Source organism: Stegostoma tigrinum, chromosome 4 (assembly GCF_030684315.1).
Source record: "Stegostoma tigrinum isolate sSteTig4 chromosome 4, sSteTig4.hap1, whole genome shotgun sequence".
Lineage (NCBI taxonomy): Eukaryota > Metazoa > Chordata > Chondrichthyes > Orectolobiformes > Stegostomatidae > Stegostoma > Stegostoma tigrinum.
Genome location: NC_081357.1, coordinates 130,700,299 through 130,716,715, shown reverse-complemented (window position 1 = coordinate 130,716,715; position 16,417 = coordinate 130,700,299). Strand labels below are relative to the sequence as shown.

The window sequence follows — 16,417 nt, the reverse complement described above, 5'->3', positions numbered from 1 at the left end:
TATGGCCCAGACCCATCCTTTACTCCATTCCTGTAATCCTGCATTTCCCATGGCTAATCCACCCAGCTAACACATCCCTCGACACTATGAGCAATTTAACATGGCCAATCCACCTAGCCACCACATCTGTGGACTGTGAGACGAAACTGGAGCACCCAGAGGAAACCCACACAGACACGGGGAGAATGTGCAAACTCCACACAGACGGTCGACCACAGATGGAATTGAACCTGGGTCCCTGGCGCTACCTGAGCCGCTGTGCTACCCTTTATAACAAACAGATGAATCGTGGAAATATTAAATTCACCCACATTTAATGGCATAGTTAGTAAATATTTGCATGGGCATTACATTCAGCCATCATCTATTGAATGACAGAACAGCTTCCAAAGGTTGAGTGACCTGGTTTAGGTTTTTTTTGTGTCCTTATAATGAATATTGAATGTACCATCCAAGTTTTCTGACTGTTGCTTGGAGCTGGTTTGTGCAACAACATTTAGTGGCATCTGTTGGTTGTTTAAGCTGGAAGGCTACCCTTCCCATCTTTCCATAAATACAAGAGATTTGGCATCATCATTAGCAGGAAAAGATGGTATGATTTTATAGTTTTCTGAAGGGTTAGTTATCCTTTTCATAGCTCAGCCAACACTCATCTGTTCTGTTTATCATTAATTCAGAGAATTGAAAGATCTATTTTAAAAGAAACACCCTGTAGAACAGATGAATTTGAAGTCACTGGAAATTCCGCTTTAATCTGGTTCCAAAATGTGGCTGCTATTACAATGCAAATTAAACTTCAAAAATGTGACTGTGCAACTGGGTTTTAATTTTGTAGTTTAGTGTACAGTGCTGAATATAATTAAGCAAATTTTAATCAATTGTGCAATTGTAATCTAAACACCATGTGCTCAAAAGTGCCCTAAAATGCCACCAAAATTTTTGAAGTCCAAATGGTGACCACAGATATGAACGTCTGCTCTGAGAAAAATACTGTGAAGTGATTGAGGGAATCTGAAGAACGCTTCCATTTAATGCAATTTGTTTGTGAATGTAGTGTTCCACCCAGTCGAGTGCTCATACTGCCGCAGCGAAAGTATGATGGGTTTCCGGTACCGATGCCAACAATGTCACAACTACCAACTTTGTCAGATCTGCTTTTGGCGAGGTTATGCAAGTGGCTCCCATAGCAACCAGCACCAAATGAAGGAGCACTCTTCTTGGGTGAGTGAAAGGATCTAAAACATACTTTTATGGATCTCCAAATATCCAAGTTATTCTTTGCAGGAAAGATGCACAGTTTGGGTCCACCTAATGACTCAGCCTGTTATTTCCTTTCTTCAGTTGTACTTAAGCCTTGTGGTAACAGTTCTATAGATCCATTTGCTGTGGAGCTGGATGATTTCTTTGACCATCATGTGGTACGATGGAACATTTTGAACATGTTCACCCTTTTATGTTTCATTCAGAATTCCTGGGAAGTTGCGGTTAATTATATGTGCCATCTGTTCAGTGGTTATATTGGAACTTCTGAATCTTGCTGAATCTAGTTGCATCTTTTCTCTTCTCATTTACAAATTTTAGAATTATTATTACTCTAACATTCCTGCCACTGTTTCCACACTGTGTCATTCAGCTGATACTAACTGTGTTCAGAATAGTAACAGTCTCAAACCAGAAAAATCCCAAATATATTGTGATCCTTTGTTTTCTGTTTTAAAGTATTCTTCTGCTGTCTGTGATTCATAATACCAGGCAATAGCCATCAATGTGCAGTTAGTCAAATGTTTCCTTGAAGACCAAACATGCTAGGCCGCATTACGCCATACATATTATTCCAGTGGGTGAGACAAAGATGGTCTCTAACTAATGAATTTATACTGATTACTTAAAATAGACTGAGCTTTTTCACAGAGGATTTGCTGTTGGGAGTAGAGATGAGTGAGAAGGCATGTTTGGAGCTTGGATTAGCAGGAGAGGCAAGTTGAACTGGGAGTATAATAGCACACAGATTACAGCAAATTTTAATTGCAAATTGTTGGAACTCAGTTGGAGCATGTTCTCATTTATGCATTTGAAAATGATCTGCTTTTGTTTTAGTGGATGAAAGACAACATAATATGAAACAGGTTTAAAGATTTTATCATGCTTCATTTTTCTTGGTCAAATTTTCATGATAAATAGGACCTCCTTTGTATTTTGTAATTTTAATTCCATTTAAAAACAACTTTTTTGTCATTTTTAGGACAGAAATGAGAAATGTTTTCCTTCAAGTGATTGTACAACTTTGGAACTCTTTCATATAAGGTGGTGGAGGCAAGTTCATTGACTAATTTTAAGGCTAAGTTTGATAGGTATTTGTTAAATAAGGGAATCAAAGATTCTTGAGTAAATGGAAACTTGAAACACGAACAGATCAGCAACAAAACAAGTCTGAGGAAGGGCCACTGGACCCGAAATGTTAACTCTGATTTTTCTTCACAGATGCTGCCAGGCCTGCTGAGATTTTCCAACAGTTTCTGTTTTTGTTGCATTTAACCATGAAGTTGGTGCCACTGACGTCATTGCTGTTATGATTGCTGTGTAGCAATAGTTGCTGGCACTCAATCACTGCCCAGCTTACAGCTCCCTACACTGCCTGTGTTATCATTTTACTCCTGCTCAGCCTGTCAGCTCACTCAGTGAATGTGGCAGCAATGGCTCGAGGATGGAGACAGGGCAGTGGTCAGAGAATTCTTTTAAATTTGTCAGTAAAGGAATTCTCAGCTGACTAGGAGCTAGGAAATGTTGAAATCATGAAATAATGAATAATTTGTAAATAAATCTCTAGCTTAAGGCTGCATATGTTCAGTAGGTGCGTGGGGATAAATGGAATGAATGGTACTGTGATGAATTGCTGTATGATTTGTTAAATTTAAATCTGCGATGGGGGTCTCAGATTCAGTTCAAATATGATAGCGTTGTGCGTAAATGATGGAAGTGCATTATTGTGATTTCACCGGTCTGTATGTGCTGTGTTTAAGATGATAGATGCAGGTATGGGTGATTGATCACAAGAAGAGGGCGGTTATACTTTAGTTATATGGGTCACTGTTAGACCTCTTTTGGAGTAACATGCACAGCATTGGGGTCACCTTATTAAAGGAAGGATACAAATGTGCTGGAGGCTGTTCAGAGAAGGGTTACTGAGACTAATACCAAGAATGTGAGGGTTATCACAAGGGGACTGGCCAGGTGTGAATCCTCTGACATTCAGAAGAATGATTGAGACATATAAAATCCTGAGGGCTTTTGACAGGGTTGATGTAAACAGTAGGAAAATCTATAACAAAGGGTTTTGTTTAATTTGATTTGATTTGATTTATTGTTGTCACAGGTACCTAAGTGCAGTGAAAAGTCTTGTTTTGTGAGCAATACAGGCAGATCAGAGCAAACAATGATATACAGATCATAATGTGCTTAGACAGAGTGGGACTCACGAGATTATGGCTACACAGAAGGCACACAAAGCAAGATCAACATTATCTGTTACTGTTAAAAATCATGGCCTGCCCATTTAAAACAGAGATGAGGTAATTAAATGTGAGGCTGGATGAACACAGCAGGCCCAGCAGCATCTCAGGAGCACAAAAGCTGACGTTTCGGGCCTAGACCCTTCATCAGGTAATTGTTCGTTTTTTTCTGAGAGTTGAGGGCCTTTGGCACGCTGATCTAAAAATGGCAGTGAAAGCAGAATCCGCAAGTATTTTTAAGGCAGCTGTAGGTAACTTCTTATTAAGGAAGTGAAAAGTTATTAGGATTAGGTGAGAATACACATTTAAAGTTACAGTTTAACCATGATCTTATTGTATTCCACAGCAGGCCTGAGGGCTGAATAGCTTGCTCCAACTTCTTAATTTATACACTCTTGTGGCTTTTTGTTTGCAGAGGTATGTGTCAGTTAGTTTAGAAATAAATGTTTTGTTGCTAATTTATGTCTTGTTCCAATTTAAATACTGTGTTTTCTATGGAATTAATGTTTTCCATGTGTGTTTTGGCTTTAAGTTTAATGAGGCTGATGTTTCTTGAGGTTGTTGATGAATTCTTCTAATTTAGCTTTAACCTGAGTCCTAATACCTGCTATGTCAACATAAATTTAGAAGGCAGTGTTATCAGGTGACTACATCATCTACAAAAGGAGTTAGTGAGAGTGAAAAATTAGCCTCTGAACACCAAGTACCGCCAAAACTCAAAAAAAGTAGCTATCAAGTGGAGCTGTCAAAAAATATAGTAATTATTTTGGTGATAATGGGAACTGCAGATGCTGTAGAATCCAAGATAACAAAGTGTGGAGCTGGAAGAACACAGCAGGCCAAGCAGCATCTCAGGAGCACAAAAGCTGACGTTTCGGGCCTAGACCCTAATTATTTTGGTGTTGTGTTGGGCATGTGTGGAAGTAGTGGATCATGGTCTTTGACTTGGTCCAAGTCTTTCGCATTGAGACCCAGATTTGAGTTAGTATTGTTCTCAGTTATTGTGAATTGCCCATTTATTTCCTGTAGACCGAAGGTTAAAGATTTTAGGAAGATAAACATACACAGTGATTCTTTCCTCTATTAATTTCTGAAGTTGGCTCTCTCGTTTGCAGGCTAACTCCCTGACTACTGAACTGCTTTTAATTTCACATTCTGAAATCACAAAGGGGATTGTGTCATTTACTGTAAGCATGAAATATAATAAAGTAAAGAAATATTGATATACCTGATAATCCACATGGAAAATAGTACCTCACTTTAGGGACCATCTTAATGAGAATGGATATTTTGGAATTAGCATGAATGAAATATCTTTAAAAACTGTTGGTAGATTCAAACAAGGAATTTCAGAGTTCTTAATTGTCAACAATATAGTGTTGCCCAGTAAGTGTGTAAATCATGGCTCTGAATTATTCATTGTAAGTAGGTCATATATGTGGACTTTACAAAAAATTCGAATTTTACCATTACGGTATCAATACATGTTCTCCACTCAGTTTCTGGGAACTTCATACTTATATCACTTCCTGAAAATATACATCTCAACCCTCGCACTAAAGCACCAGCTTCTCCTTTTTTGCAAACTATACATTCTCACTTTATTTTATCCAAGTTTTTCCTTTGTGCACTTGAAGTACACTTACATACTTTAGAACATACAATATAGAACACTATAGCACAGTACAAGCCCTTCGGCCCTCGATGTTGCGCCGACCTGTGAAACCAATCTGAAGCCCATCTAACCTACACTATTCCATTGTTATCCGAATGTTTATCCAATGACCATTTAAATGCCCTTAAACTTGGCGAGCCTACGACTCTTGCAGGCAGGGCATTCCACGCCCTTACTACTCTCTGAGTAAAGAATCTACCTCTGACATCTGTCCTATATATATCACCCCTCAATTTAAACCTATGTCCCCTTGTGCTAGCCATCTCCATCCGAGGAAAAAGGCTCTCACTGTCCATTCTATGTAATCCTCTGATCATCTTGTATGTCTCTATTAGGTCACCTCTTAAACCTTCTTGTCTCAACAAAAGCAGCCTCAACTCTCTCAGCCTTTCCTCATGAGACCTTCCCTCCACACCAGGCAACATCCTGGTAAATCTCCTCTGCACCCTTTCCAATGCTTCCACATCCTTCCTATAATGCGGCGATCAGAACTGTATGCAACACTCCATGTTCGACCGCACCAGAGTTTTGTACAGCTGCAATATGACCTCATGGCTCCACAACTCAATCCCTACCAATAAAACCTAACACACTGTATGCCGTCTTCTCAACCCTATCAACCTGGGTGGCAACTTTAGTTCAAAACTGTTTAGATAGACATGTGTGTACTTTGTTATTTGTGTACAGCCTTTGATACAAATGCTGGATGAAGTTCTTTGAAATTTGAATGGCCACATTGCTGTCTACAATCTTCACTGCTCACAGTGGCACATGGTCTCTTCAGCTGTTGCTGGCTTTGTTGCCATATTTTTCAGTTTTTTAGCATCAGTGCACTTGTGTATACTAAAGCAACATATGTTCATACACAATTCCCTGTTTTTCAGAAGAAAATCTGTTTATGTATACTGCAAAATAGGTGACAGACATTCCCGGGTTCACGTCTCAGGGCAGTGACTACACTAATCTGGTTTAAAATTTAAACAAAGTTTGGCAGTTAACTGTCCATCATCTAGCTGGTGTGATTTTCTTGGCAACACCTCTGCCAATCCCTGCATGTGTTCAGTTATCTCTGCTTATACAGTATAAATACTGTTTTCCCTTTCTGTTGAAGTTTTTGTGAATTGTCCTGATGAGTATAAAATGAAAAGCTTTGATAAAATGTAACTTTTTACAGAGACACTCTGTAATACCAAGTAATGTCTGTTGTAAAACGTCTGCATTAATAGTAGGGGGTGAAAGTTCATAGAAAATACCTAGCTTAATTATGTTCTACCCTACTGAATGGTCTTTTATTCTTGGGTTTCCCCCATTATTTTAATATTCTAGTGTCTTGAATCCCCCAAACCCAAAGACACTTTTCCTAGCCATTCCAATCCTCAAATGTTCCCACATACCAAAACGTGGACCAATGTTCCGAGAGTGCAGCATCCTCTCATAATGCTTCCATATCTATGTAACCTCTTACCGTTGAGATGATTTCTCCACAAGGGAGTGATGGGTCACTGAAGCACTAAAACTGCATGCTCAGCGTATGCAAACAAAATCCATTACCCTGCTGACAGTGGAGTCTGCTAAAATGTGCACAACGTGAACAGAGAGCTGTAGGAATAGACTGCCAGTGTTATTTCCCCTGCTAATGTAAGACTTCAGAATTTAATTAAAGTGTTAGATGGTGACTTTAGCCTTTTGCTCTCTCTCATAAATTAGATTCTTGGTTTCTACTAATTTTGCTTTGATGACTTAATAACATAACCCTCTCTATCATCATTTAGCTATCTCCTTACTTCACTGAACTTTCAGAGGGACACAGTGAATGCTTCTTCACTTTTTCTGCTGCTGTTATTAAACATACTTCAATTTATTTTGTCCAGTTTGTATGAGTTCTTAAGCAAATAACAAAGTGGTTCTTTTGAAGTGTTGATCCAGTGTTTCAAAATAAGATATTGATGATTTATAGAGCCATAGAATCATACAGCACAGAAACAGGCGCTTCAGACCAACCCGTCCGTGCTGACCAGACAGCCCAATCTGACCTCGTCCTATCTGCCAGCATTTGGTCCATATCCCTGTAAAACCTGTCCTATTCATTTACTTTAATGAATTATGCATTTTAATTTCCCTGGATTTTGTTGTATATTTTACTTGTGTTATTTTTCAAATGCTGGATATTACCTTGAAAAATGTGAAAAATATTGATTAATTTAGTATAGACATTTCAGTGACAAAAAGGGACAAATGCATTTGAATGTGATGTTTCCCTTTCAGACCAATTTTTAAGATCTCATGTTGGTTTAATCCTACATTTCAAGGAATAAGTTCCAGATATGTATGATTGCGCTATGACAGAGTGTATAACATTTTCTAAAAGCTGAACTCCACCTATCTGGACTCCATTTTCTCTCCTTTGGTCCAGGAACTCCCCACCTACGTCCGTGACACCACCCACGCCCTCCACCTCCTCCAGGACTTCCAATTCCCTGGCCCCCAACACCTCATATTCACCATGGACGTCCAGTCCCTGTACACCTGCATTCCGCATGGAGATGGCCTCAAGGCCCTCCGCTTCTTCCTATCCCGCAGGCCCGACCAGTCCCCCTCCACCGACACTCTCATCCGCCTAGCTGAACTCATCCTCACACTCAACAACTTCTCTTTTGACTCCTCCCACTTCCTACAGACTAAGGGGGTGGCCATGGGCACCCGCATGGGCCCCAGCTATGCCTGCCTCTTTGTAAGTTACATGGAACAGTCCCTCTTCCGCACCTACACAGGCCCCAAACCCCACCTCTTCCTCCGGTACATTGATGACTGTATCGGCGCCGCCTCTTGCTCCCCAGAGGAGGTCGAACAGTTCATCCACTTCACCAACACCTTCCACCCCAACCTTCAGTTCACCTGGGCCATCTCCAGCACATCCCTCACCTTCCTGGACCTCTCAGTCTCCATCTCAGGCAACCAGCTTGTAACTGATGTCCATTTCAAGCCCACCAACACCCACAGCTACCTAGAATACACCTCCTCCCACCCACCCTCCTGCAAAAATTCCATCCCCTATTCCCAATTCCTCCGCCTCCGCCGCATCTGCTCCCACGATAAGACATTCCAGTCCCGCACATCCCAGATGTCCAAGTTCTTTAAGGACCGCAACTTTCCGCCCACAGTGATCGAGAACGCCCTTGACCGCGTCTCCCGTATTTCCCGCAACACATCCCTCACACCCCGCCCCCGCCACAACCGCCCTAAGAGGATCCCCCTCGTTCTCACACACCACCCTACCAACCTCCGGATATAACACATCATCCTCCGACACTTCCGCCATTTACAATCCGACCCCACCACCCAAGACATTTTTCCATCCCCTCCCCTGTCTGCTTTCCGGAGAGACCACTCTCTCCGTGACTCCCTTGTTCGCTCCACACTGCCCTCCAACCCCACCACACCCGGCACCTTCCCCTGCAACCGCAGGAAATGCTACACTTGCCCCCACACCTCCTCCCTCACCCCTATCCCAGGCCCCAAGATGACATTCCACATTAAGCAGAGGTTCACCTGCACATCTGCCAATGTGGTATGCTGCATCCACTGTACCCGGTGCGGCTTCCTCTACATTGGGGAAACCAAGCGGAGGCTTGGGGACCGCTTTGCAGAACACCTCCGCTCAGTTCGCAACAAACAACTGCACCTCCCAGTTGCAAACCATTTCCACTCCCCCTCCCATTCTCTAGATGACATGTCCATCATGGGCCTCCTGCAGTGCCACAATGATGCCACCCGAAGGTTGCAGGAACAGCAACTCATATTCCGCCTGGGAACCCTGCAGCCATATGGTATCAATGTGGACTTCACCAGTTTCAAAATCTCCCCTTCCCCTACTGCATCCCTAAACCAGCCTAGTTAGTCCCCTCCCCCCACTACACCACACAACCAGCCCAGCTCTTCCCCCCCACCCACTGCATCCCAAAATCAGTCCAACCTGTCTCTGCCTCCCTAACCGGCTCTTCCTCTCACCCATCCCTTCCTCCCACCCCAAGCCGCACCCCCATCTACCTACTAACCTCATCCCACCTCCTTGACCTGTCCGTCTTCCCTGGACTGACCTATCCCCTCCCTACCTCCCCACCTATACTCTCCTCTCCACCTATCTTCTTTACTCTCCATCTTCGGTCCGCCTCCCCCTCTCTCCCTATTTATTCCAGTTCCCTCTCCCCATCCCCCTCTCTGATGAAGGGTCTAGGCCCGAAACGTCAGCTTTTGTGCTCCTGAGATGCTGCTTGGCCTGCTGTGTTCATCCAGCCTCACATTTTATTATCTTGTTCATTACTGTGTCATGTTGTTGAACCTACTCAAGCGAATGGAGAATGGAAAATATAGCTAGCCTCAACCCCTCAACTCAGACTTTCTAAGTAGTCACATTGATACAGTTGAAATATATTTAATTTATTAACGTTGCTAATACTTCCACTACCTGCATGATTAACGCTTCATCCCTGCACTGGAAATAAAATGAGATGTTATGCAGATGTTATAAGATGCAAACCCCACAAAATATGTCCGAATGTACATAAAGTTGGTGACACAGTTCCAATTAAATGTTAAGTTTTAACTGCTCACTGGTTGCAGGAGGAGCTGTAAGTATAAGTAATGTGAATTTGTCAACAGATTTTGTGCCTCAAGATTCATTCTGGTTTTCACCACTAGATGGTACTCAATAGATAATTAAAATAGGGAAAAAAAAGAGACAAAGTGGATGAATGGGGGAAATAAAGTTAAAATTTTGAAATCTTTGACATTTAAAACACCCACTTATTTTGTCTATTAAAATGAACTGCAAAATTTCCCTTAAATTTTGGGGTTAAATCTGCTCTGCACTTTACCAATAATTATGTACAATTGCCACCTGAGAACAGCAGTTTAGGCTGGCCAGTCTATGTTAGTGCTTACTCACTGCATGATTAATCGTTCTAATCTCATGTTCCCACTTAGTTCCCATATCGTCCCCTTTACTTCAGCTCTCTGTTTAACATATTAGTAAATGTTTACCAGGTGTTTGCATCAATCACTACTTCTCATTGTGAATTTTGCAGTCTCTCAACACTCTTCTGGGAAATAAATGTTCTCCGTCCTGTCCTAAATTTATTGCACTACTTTTATATCTAAGTTCCCTTTTTCTAGATCTCTTAACCACTAAAAAGTGTTTGTTTCTATTTATCCTGCCCCATCACAACTAAACTTTAAATGTGGCCATTTAGATCCACCTTCATTGTTTAATTGAAAGCAGCCCCAGTCTTTCATGTCTGTCCTTTCACTTCATGTTTTCTCATATTAGGCAGTCCCTTCAGATATCTGCTCAGTACTGTTGCTGTTGGCTTAGCTTCTTGTAGTTTGGAGCTGAAATTGCACTCAGTGCTCCAGCTCCAGTCTTACTGTCCATGTGGATATTCACCATTACGTCATGACCTTTTATAGTCTATACCACTTTACACAAAGCTCAGTTGTCCATTAGCTGTTCAATGATCTTATTCATCTGAGATGATGCCTTCTGTGCCTTGGCAGCCTGAGTTCACAAATTCCTCTGCTACTCTAAACTGCTCATCTGACCCCCGTGCTAACTGTAATTAGCATTTGAATAATTGCCAGTGTTGGCCCATATCTTCTGATCCGTGTTATAAACCTGATTTCTAACCCGACTGGACAAAATAAAATGCATTATTGCCTTTGGAGGCTCTCTCTGTGAACATCCATGGCAGGAGCTCACCCATGAAAATCACCCCATTCTTGGCCTGGGATTCATAAGGTCCGGGCCTGGAATCCACAAGGTCCATTCCTGGAATCCACACGGTCAGCAACAGAGTGGATCAGTTTTAAAATGTCTTTGGTTCAACACTCTGACCTGTTCCAAGGAAACAGCACCACTCTAGCAGCTGCTAAGAGAGGTAGGTGAGGGAGCAGGGAGTCAGGTGGATGAGGAGAATTAGGGTGCCAGGTGGGTGAGGGGTGCTGATAACACATGGATGGTGGAGCAGGGCGGAAGGTGGATAGGAGTGGCAGGGTGCCAGGTATGGGAAGGGTGTCAGGTGGGTGGGGGTTTCAATTGGGAGTAAGTGGGTGAGAGGTTAAGTTTGGTTGTCAGCTTACAGAGGGCAGTGTCGGCTGGATCAGGTCGAAGATGGAATGGACAGCTGTGGGGGGCAGTGGTGGGTTGGATACAGGGCAAGAGTAGCTGCAGTTCCAATCGCCATATTATAGGAAAGATGTGGAGGCTTGGAGAGGGTGCAGATGTGGTCTACCAGGATGTTACCTGGATTGGATTGTATTAGCTATAAGGATTGGATAAACTTGGCGCTGTTTTTGCCAGAACTTTGGAGGCTGATGGGTGATCTGATAGTGTACATAAAATTTTGAGAGAGGTTGATAGTCAGAATCTTTTCCCCAGCGTGGAAATGTCAAATGCTAGGGTGCATAGGTTTAAGGTGAGTGGGTGAAAATTTAAAGGAGATGTGCAAGGCAATTTTTTTTTACAGAGGGTGGTAGGTGCCTGGAACGTGCTATGAAGCAAGGTGAAAGAAGCAGGTATCATATTAACGTTTAAGCGACATTTAGACAGACAAAAGAACAGTCAGGAACTCAATGGATACCATAAGTTATCAGAGCAGAATTAGGCCATTCACCCTATGAGTACTCCACGTTTCAATCTTGACTAATATGCTTTTCAACCCCATTCTCCTGCCTTCTCCCCATAACCTTGGAACCCATTACTAATCAAGAGCCTATCTATCTCTGTCTTAAATACACTCAATGACTTGACCTCTACAGCCCTCTGTGGCAATGAGTTTTACAGATTCACCACCGTCTATGTGAAGAAATTTGTTCTCATCTCACTTCGAGAGAGTTTTCACTTCACTCTGAGGCTGTGCCTTCAGATCCTTGTCTTTCCTATGAGTGGAAACATCTTCTCCATACCCATTCTATCCAGGCCTTTCAGTATTCTTCAAGTTTCAATCAGATACCTCCCCACCCACCCCCCAGTTCTTCATGTACAGACCTAGAGTCCTCGACTGCTCCTCATCTCAAGACCTTCATCCCCAGAACATTCATGTAAACCTCCACTGGACTTCAACGCAGCCTTCCTTAGATATACGGCCCAAATACTTATTCCAATATTCCAAATACAGGCTGACCAGACCTTTATTCAGTCTCAGCAGTACATCTCTACTCTTGTATTCAAGCCCTCTTGAAATGAATGCTATCACTGCATTTATCTTCCTAACTGCCAGTTGAGATAACAAAGTGTGGAGGTCGATGAATACAGCAGGCCAAGCAGCATCTTAGGAGCGCAAAAGCTGATGTTTTGCGGATGAAGGGTCTAGGCCCGAAACGTCAGCTTTTGTGCTCCTAAGATGCTGCTTGGCCTGCTGTGTTCATCCACCTCCACACTTTGTTATCTCAGATTCTCCAGCATCTGCAGTTCCCATTATCTCTGATCCCAATTCAGCTTGCATGTTAACCTGAAGAAAATCCTGAAGCAAGACTCCCAATTGCTTTTGTGCGTCAGATTTTCGAAGCCTTTCCTCACTTAGAAAATGATCTATGCCTCTCTTCTTCCTACCAAAGTGCAGAACCCCACACTTTTTCACATTATATTTCATCTGCCACTACTTTTCCCACTCTCCCAACCTGTCCAAGTCCTTCTTCAGCTTCCCTAATTCCTGAACACTGACTGTCCCTCCACCTGTCCTTGTGTTGTCAGCAAACTGAGCAACAATGCCCTCAGTGCATTCATTCAGATTATTAATGTATAACATGAATTGTTGTGATTCCAATAAGGATCCCTGTGGAACTTCCATAGTCACTGGCTGCCATCCTTAAAAAGAGCCCATTATCCCCACTCTCTGCCTTGTGCCAGTGAACCAATCCTCTATCATTGCCTGTAACTTGCCCTAACACCATTTGCTCTTGTCTTATTTAGCAACCTCTAGCACAGCACCATGTCACAGGCCTTTTAGAAATCCAAATAGATCACATCCACTAGCTCCACTTTGTCTAACTTGCTTGTGCTAACTTGAGCAAGTCCCTTATTAAGGAAGAAGTAGGTCTTTCGGCCAATATATAGAGGGATTGCACAGCCCTGAGGAAAAAGGGGTAGCTCGGGCCAGAAAACTGTAAATTATGGAACCATTGTAAAACATCAGAACAATCATGAAAGTACGTGGAAGAGACTGGCCGAAGAAGACAAATAGAGTCAAGATAGGAAGAGACGTTCATTGGAGCAGAAACAGAATGAAATGATGGATCTGCTAGGGCAATTGTGTTTGTGGATTTTGCGAAGGACATAGTAACAGGCTTTGCGAGGTGAGGAGACAGTGAGGTGGGTAGCTATGGAGGGAGATCTCCAGAGGAGATGAGTGACAGTCCTGGAAATAACAGTCTAGAATCATGATCCAGTGGGAGATAGGAGGAAGACATACACTGTTTACTTGGAGTCAGCTAATGATTATTCCCCTCTCATTTCTTGCTCTGAATTCCTACTTTATACATCATTTATTTAACATCACAAACCTTCCCCAAGAAATATATTCTGAACCTTTTATCTGCACCACAACGATGGAGGATATAATATTTATTGTGCGACTCATCAAAGTTAATAAGTGGCAAAAATCAGGAACTGGTGGGTGCCATTAGTTGAAGCAAGAAAGATAGTATCGTTCTTCTCATTAAAAACAGGGAATGCTGGAAGTTCTTAGTGTATCTGATAACATCTGCAGAGAGTGTTAATGTTCCGGATCTTCAGATAGAAGGAAAGTTCTTGTTATAGAGTAGTCAGGAGTGGTGTGATTGAACTTTGCAGAGGTTCCAATACAGCTGATTCCGTGGGAATTGACCAGAAAGATACCATTTCTGATGGCTAATTCCCCAGTGCCTGGAAGCCTCTTAAAAAAAGGCCCAAACCCTGATTCAGATTTAGTGACTTTGGAGGGTTTTGACTTCCTTTCAACAGGCTGTACTATACTGGGTATTGTGTAATGAAATAAGAATAATTGGCAATTCAGCTGTGTGAGGCCTTTTGGGGAAGAGTGACCATAATATAATAGAATTCTTCATGAAGATGAATGATGTAATTGATTCTGCGACTAAGATCTTGAATCTAAAGAAAGAAAACTGTTCGAATAAGGCACAAGTCAGCTTTGATAAATTGAGGAACATTACTTAAATGGATAACAGTTAATTTGCAATGCCAAATATTTAAGGATCTTGAGGGTGAGTTACAATAATTGTTTGCTCATGCCTGGCACAAAAATAAAACTGGGAAGGTGGACTGACCATTTGTCTATAGTTAGTCATATATAAGGTGGGTCTGGTGTCAATTAAGGGGAGGGTGGGAAGGTCAGAGGGGCTCAGTGGTCAGTTGGTGTTTCCGTTTAATAGCTACAACGTTTAGGAGTTACAACGGGTTGTATTCCTCAAACATTTAAGCAAAGAGAAAGGAAAACTCGAAAACGCAAACCCAGGAGAGAACACAAGCAGAAAGAGAGAGAGAGCTGTGTCTTCCTCCAAAATTCTAGCCTTAGCATCCAAAACCAAAACCTAGGACTGTATGAACTTGACTCGACCCACTCATGCTTCTTTCGTCTGCTTTTTAAAAAAAAACCAAAGCTAGCTACAAGGCCATGCCCAGAGCAGACAGCTTGATTCCAGGTTCATAACACTTGCTTTCAAGAGAAACAGGACAGAACAAAGTCGTCCTAAAGGCTTATCTTGTTATAAAAATAGAGTAAAAGAGTAAGCTTACATGGAACATGCAAACGGATTGTGAAAACATTTATAAGAATATAAAGAGAAAAAGCTTAGTGAGGACACATGTAGGGCCCTTACAGTCAGAAACAGGGGAATATAACAGAGTAGTAGACCAATTAAATATGTATTTTGCTTCTGTACTTGCAAAAGAGGACACAAGTAACTTCTCAGAAAATTTGGGTCTAGTGAGAGGGAGGAACTGAAGTAATCAGTATATTTAATAATGTTTACTAGGAATTAGTATTATGAATGGATGCCTAGCATGAGGGGACAGAGATTTAAATTGAGGGGTGATAGATATAGGGCAGATGTCAGAGGTAGATTCTTTACTCAGACAGTAGTAAGGGCGTGGAATGCCCTTCCTGAAACAGTAGTAGACTCAACAACTTTAAGGGCATTTGAATGGTCATTGGATAAACATATGGATGATAACAGAATAGTGTAGGTTAGATGGGCTTCAGATCGGTTTCACAAGTCGGCGCAATATTGAGGGTCAAAGGGCCTGTACTGCGCTATAATGTTCTATGTTCTGTGAATGATGTTAGGAAAATTGATGGAATTAAGGCCAATAAATCTTCAGGGTCTGATAATCTACATCCCAGATTACTGAGGAGGTGAACCTAGAAATGTGTTGGTGGTCATCTTTCAAGGTCCTTGGGGTGACATGGTAGCTCAGTGCCTCACAGCACCAGGGACCTGGGTTTGATTCCACTCTTGGGCGACTGTCTGTGTAGAGTTTGTTTATTCTGCCTGTGTCTGCTTGGGTTTCCTCCGGGTACTCTGGTTTCTTCCCACATTCCAAAGATGTGCAGGTTCGGTGGACTGCCCATGCTAAATTGCCTGTTGTGTTCAGGGATGTGTAGCTTAAATGGGTTATAAGGGAATGGATCTGGGTGGGATGCTCCAAGGGTCAGTGTGACCTTGTTGGGCCAAAGGATCTGTTTCCACACTGTAGGGATTCAATTCAATTTGATCCTATGATCCTATAAACTCTAGAACAGTTTCTGTAATATAATCTCACTGTCTTCAAAAAAGGAGTTAGAGATTAAACAGGGAATTATAGGGTGGTTAGCCTGATGTTGGTAATGAGGAAATTTCTGGAGTGCATTGCAAAAGATGTAATAGCAGAGCACTTGGAAAACAGTGATGGGATTGGACAGGATCGGTATCAATTCTAAAAGGGGAAATAAATCATGCTTGAAGAATCTACTGGAATTTTTCAAGGATGTAACTTGTCAAGTTGATGAGAGGCAGCCAGCAAATGTGCCTTACTTGGATTTTCAGGAGGATTTCAGTGAAGTGCTGAGATGAGGAGAAATGTCTTCACCCAGTCAGTGGGGAGCTTGTGGAATTCTCTGCCCCAGAAATTATTTGGGACCAAAACATTGAATGTTTTCACGAAGGAGTTAGAACTAAAGGGATCAAAGGGTATGGGGAGATT

General features: G+C 42.1%; 1 protein-coding gene across 12 annotated transcripts in view; it reads left to right on the top strand.

The window, feature by feature from the left end:
* Window positions 1-16,417, top strand: part of dtnba (dystrobrevin, beta a) — a 537,031-nt gene that overhangs the window by 154,549 nt on the left and 366,065 nt on the right. For all 12 annotated transcript variants that reach the window (XM_048530760.2, XM_048530769.2, XM_048530766.2 and 9 more), the window contains one exon: window positions 1,055-1,221. In XM_048530760.2, the coding sequence (XP_048386717.1) occupies window positions 1,055-1,221 (167 nt within the window). The remainder of the gene's footprint in view (window positions 1-1,054; window positions 1,222-16,417) is intronic.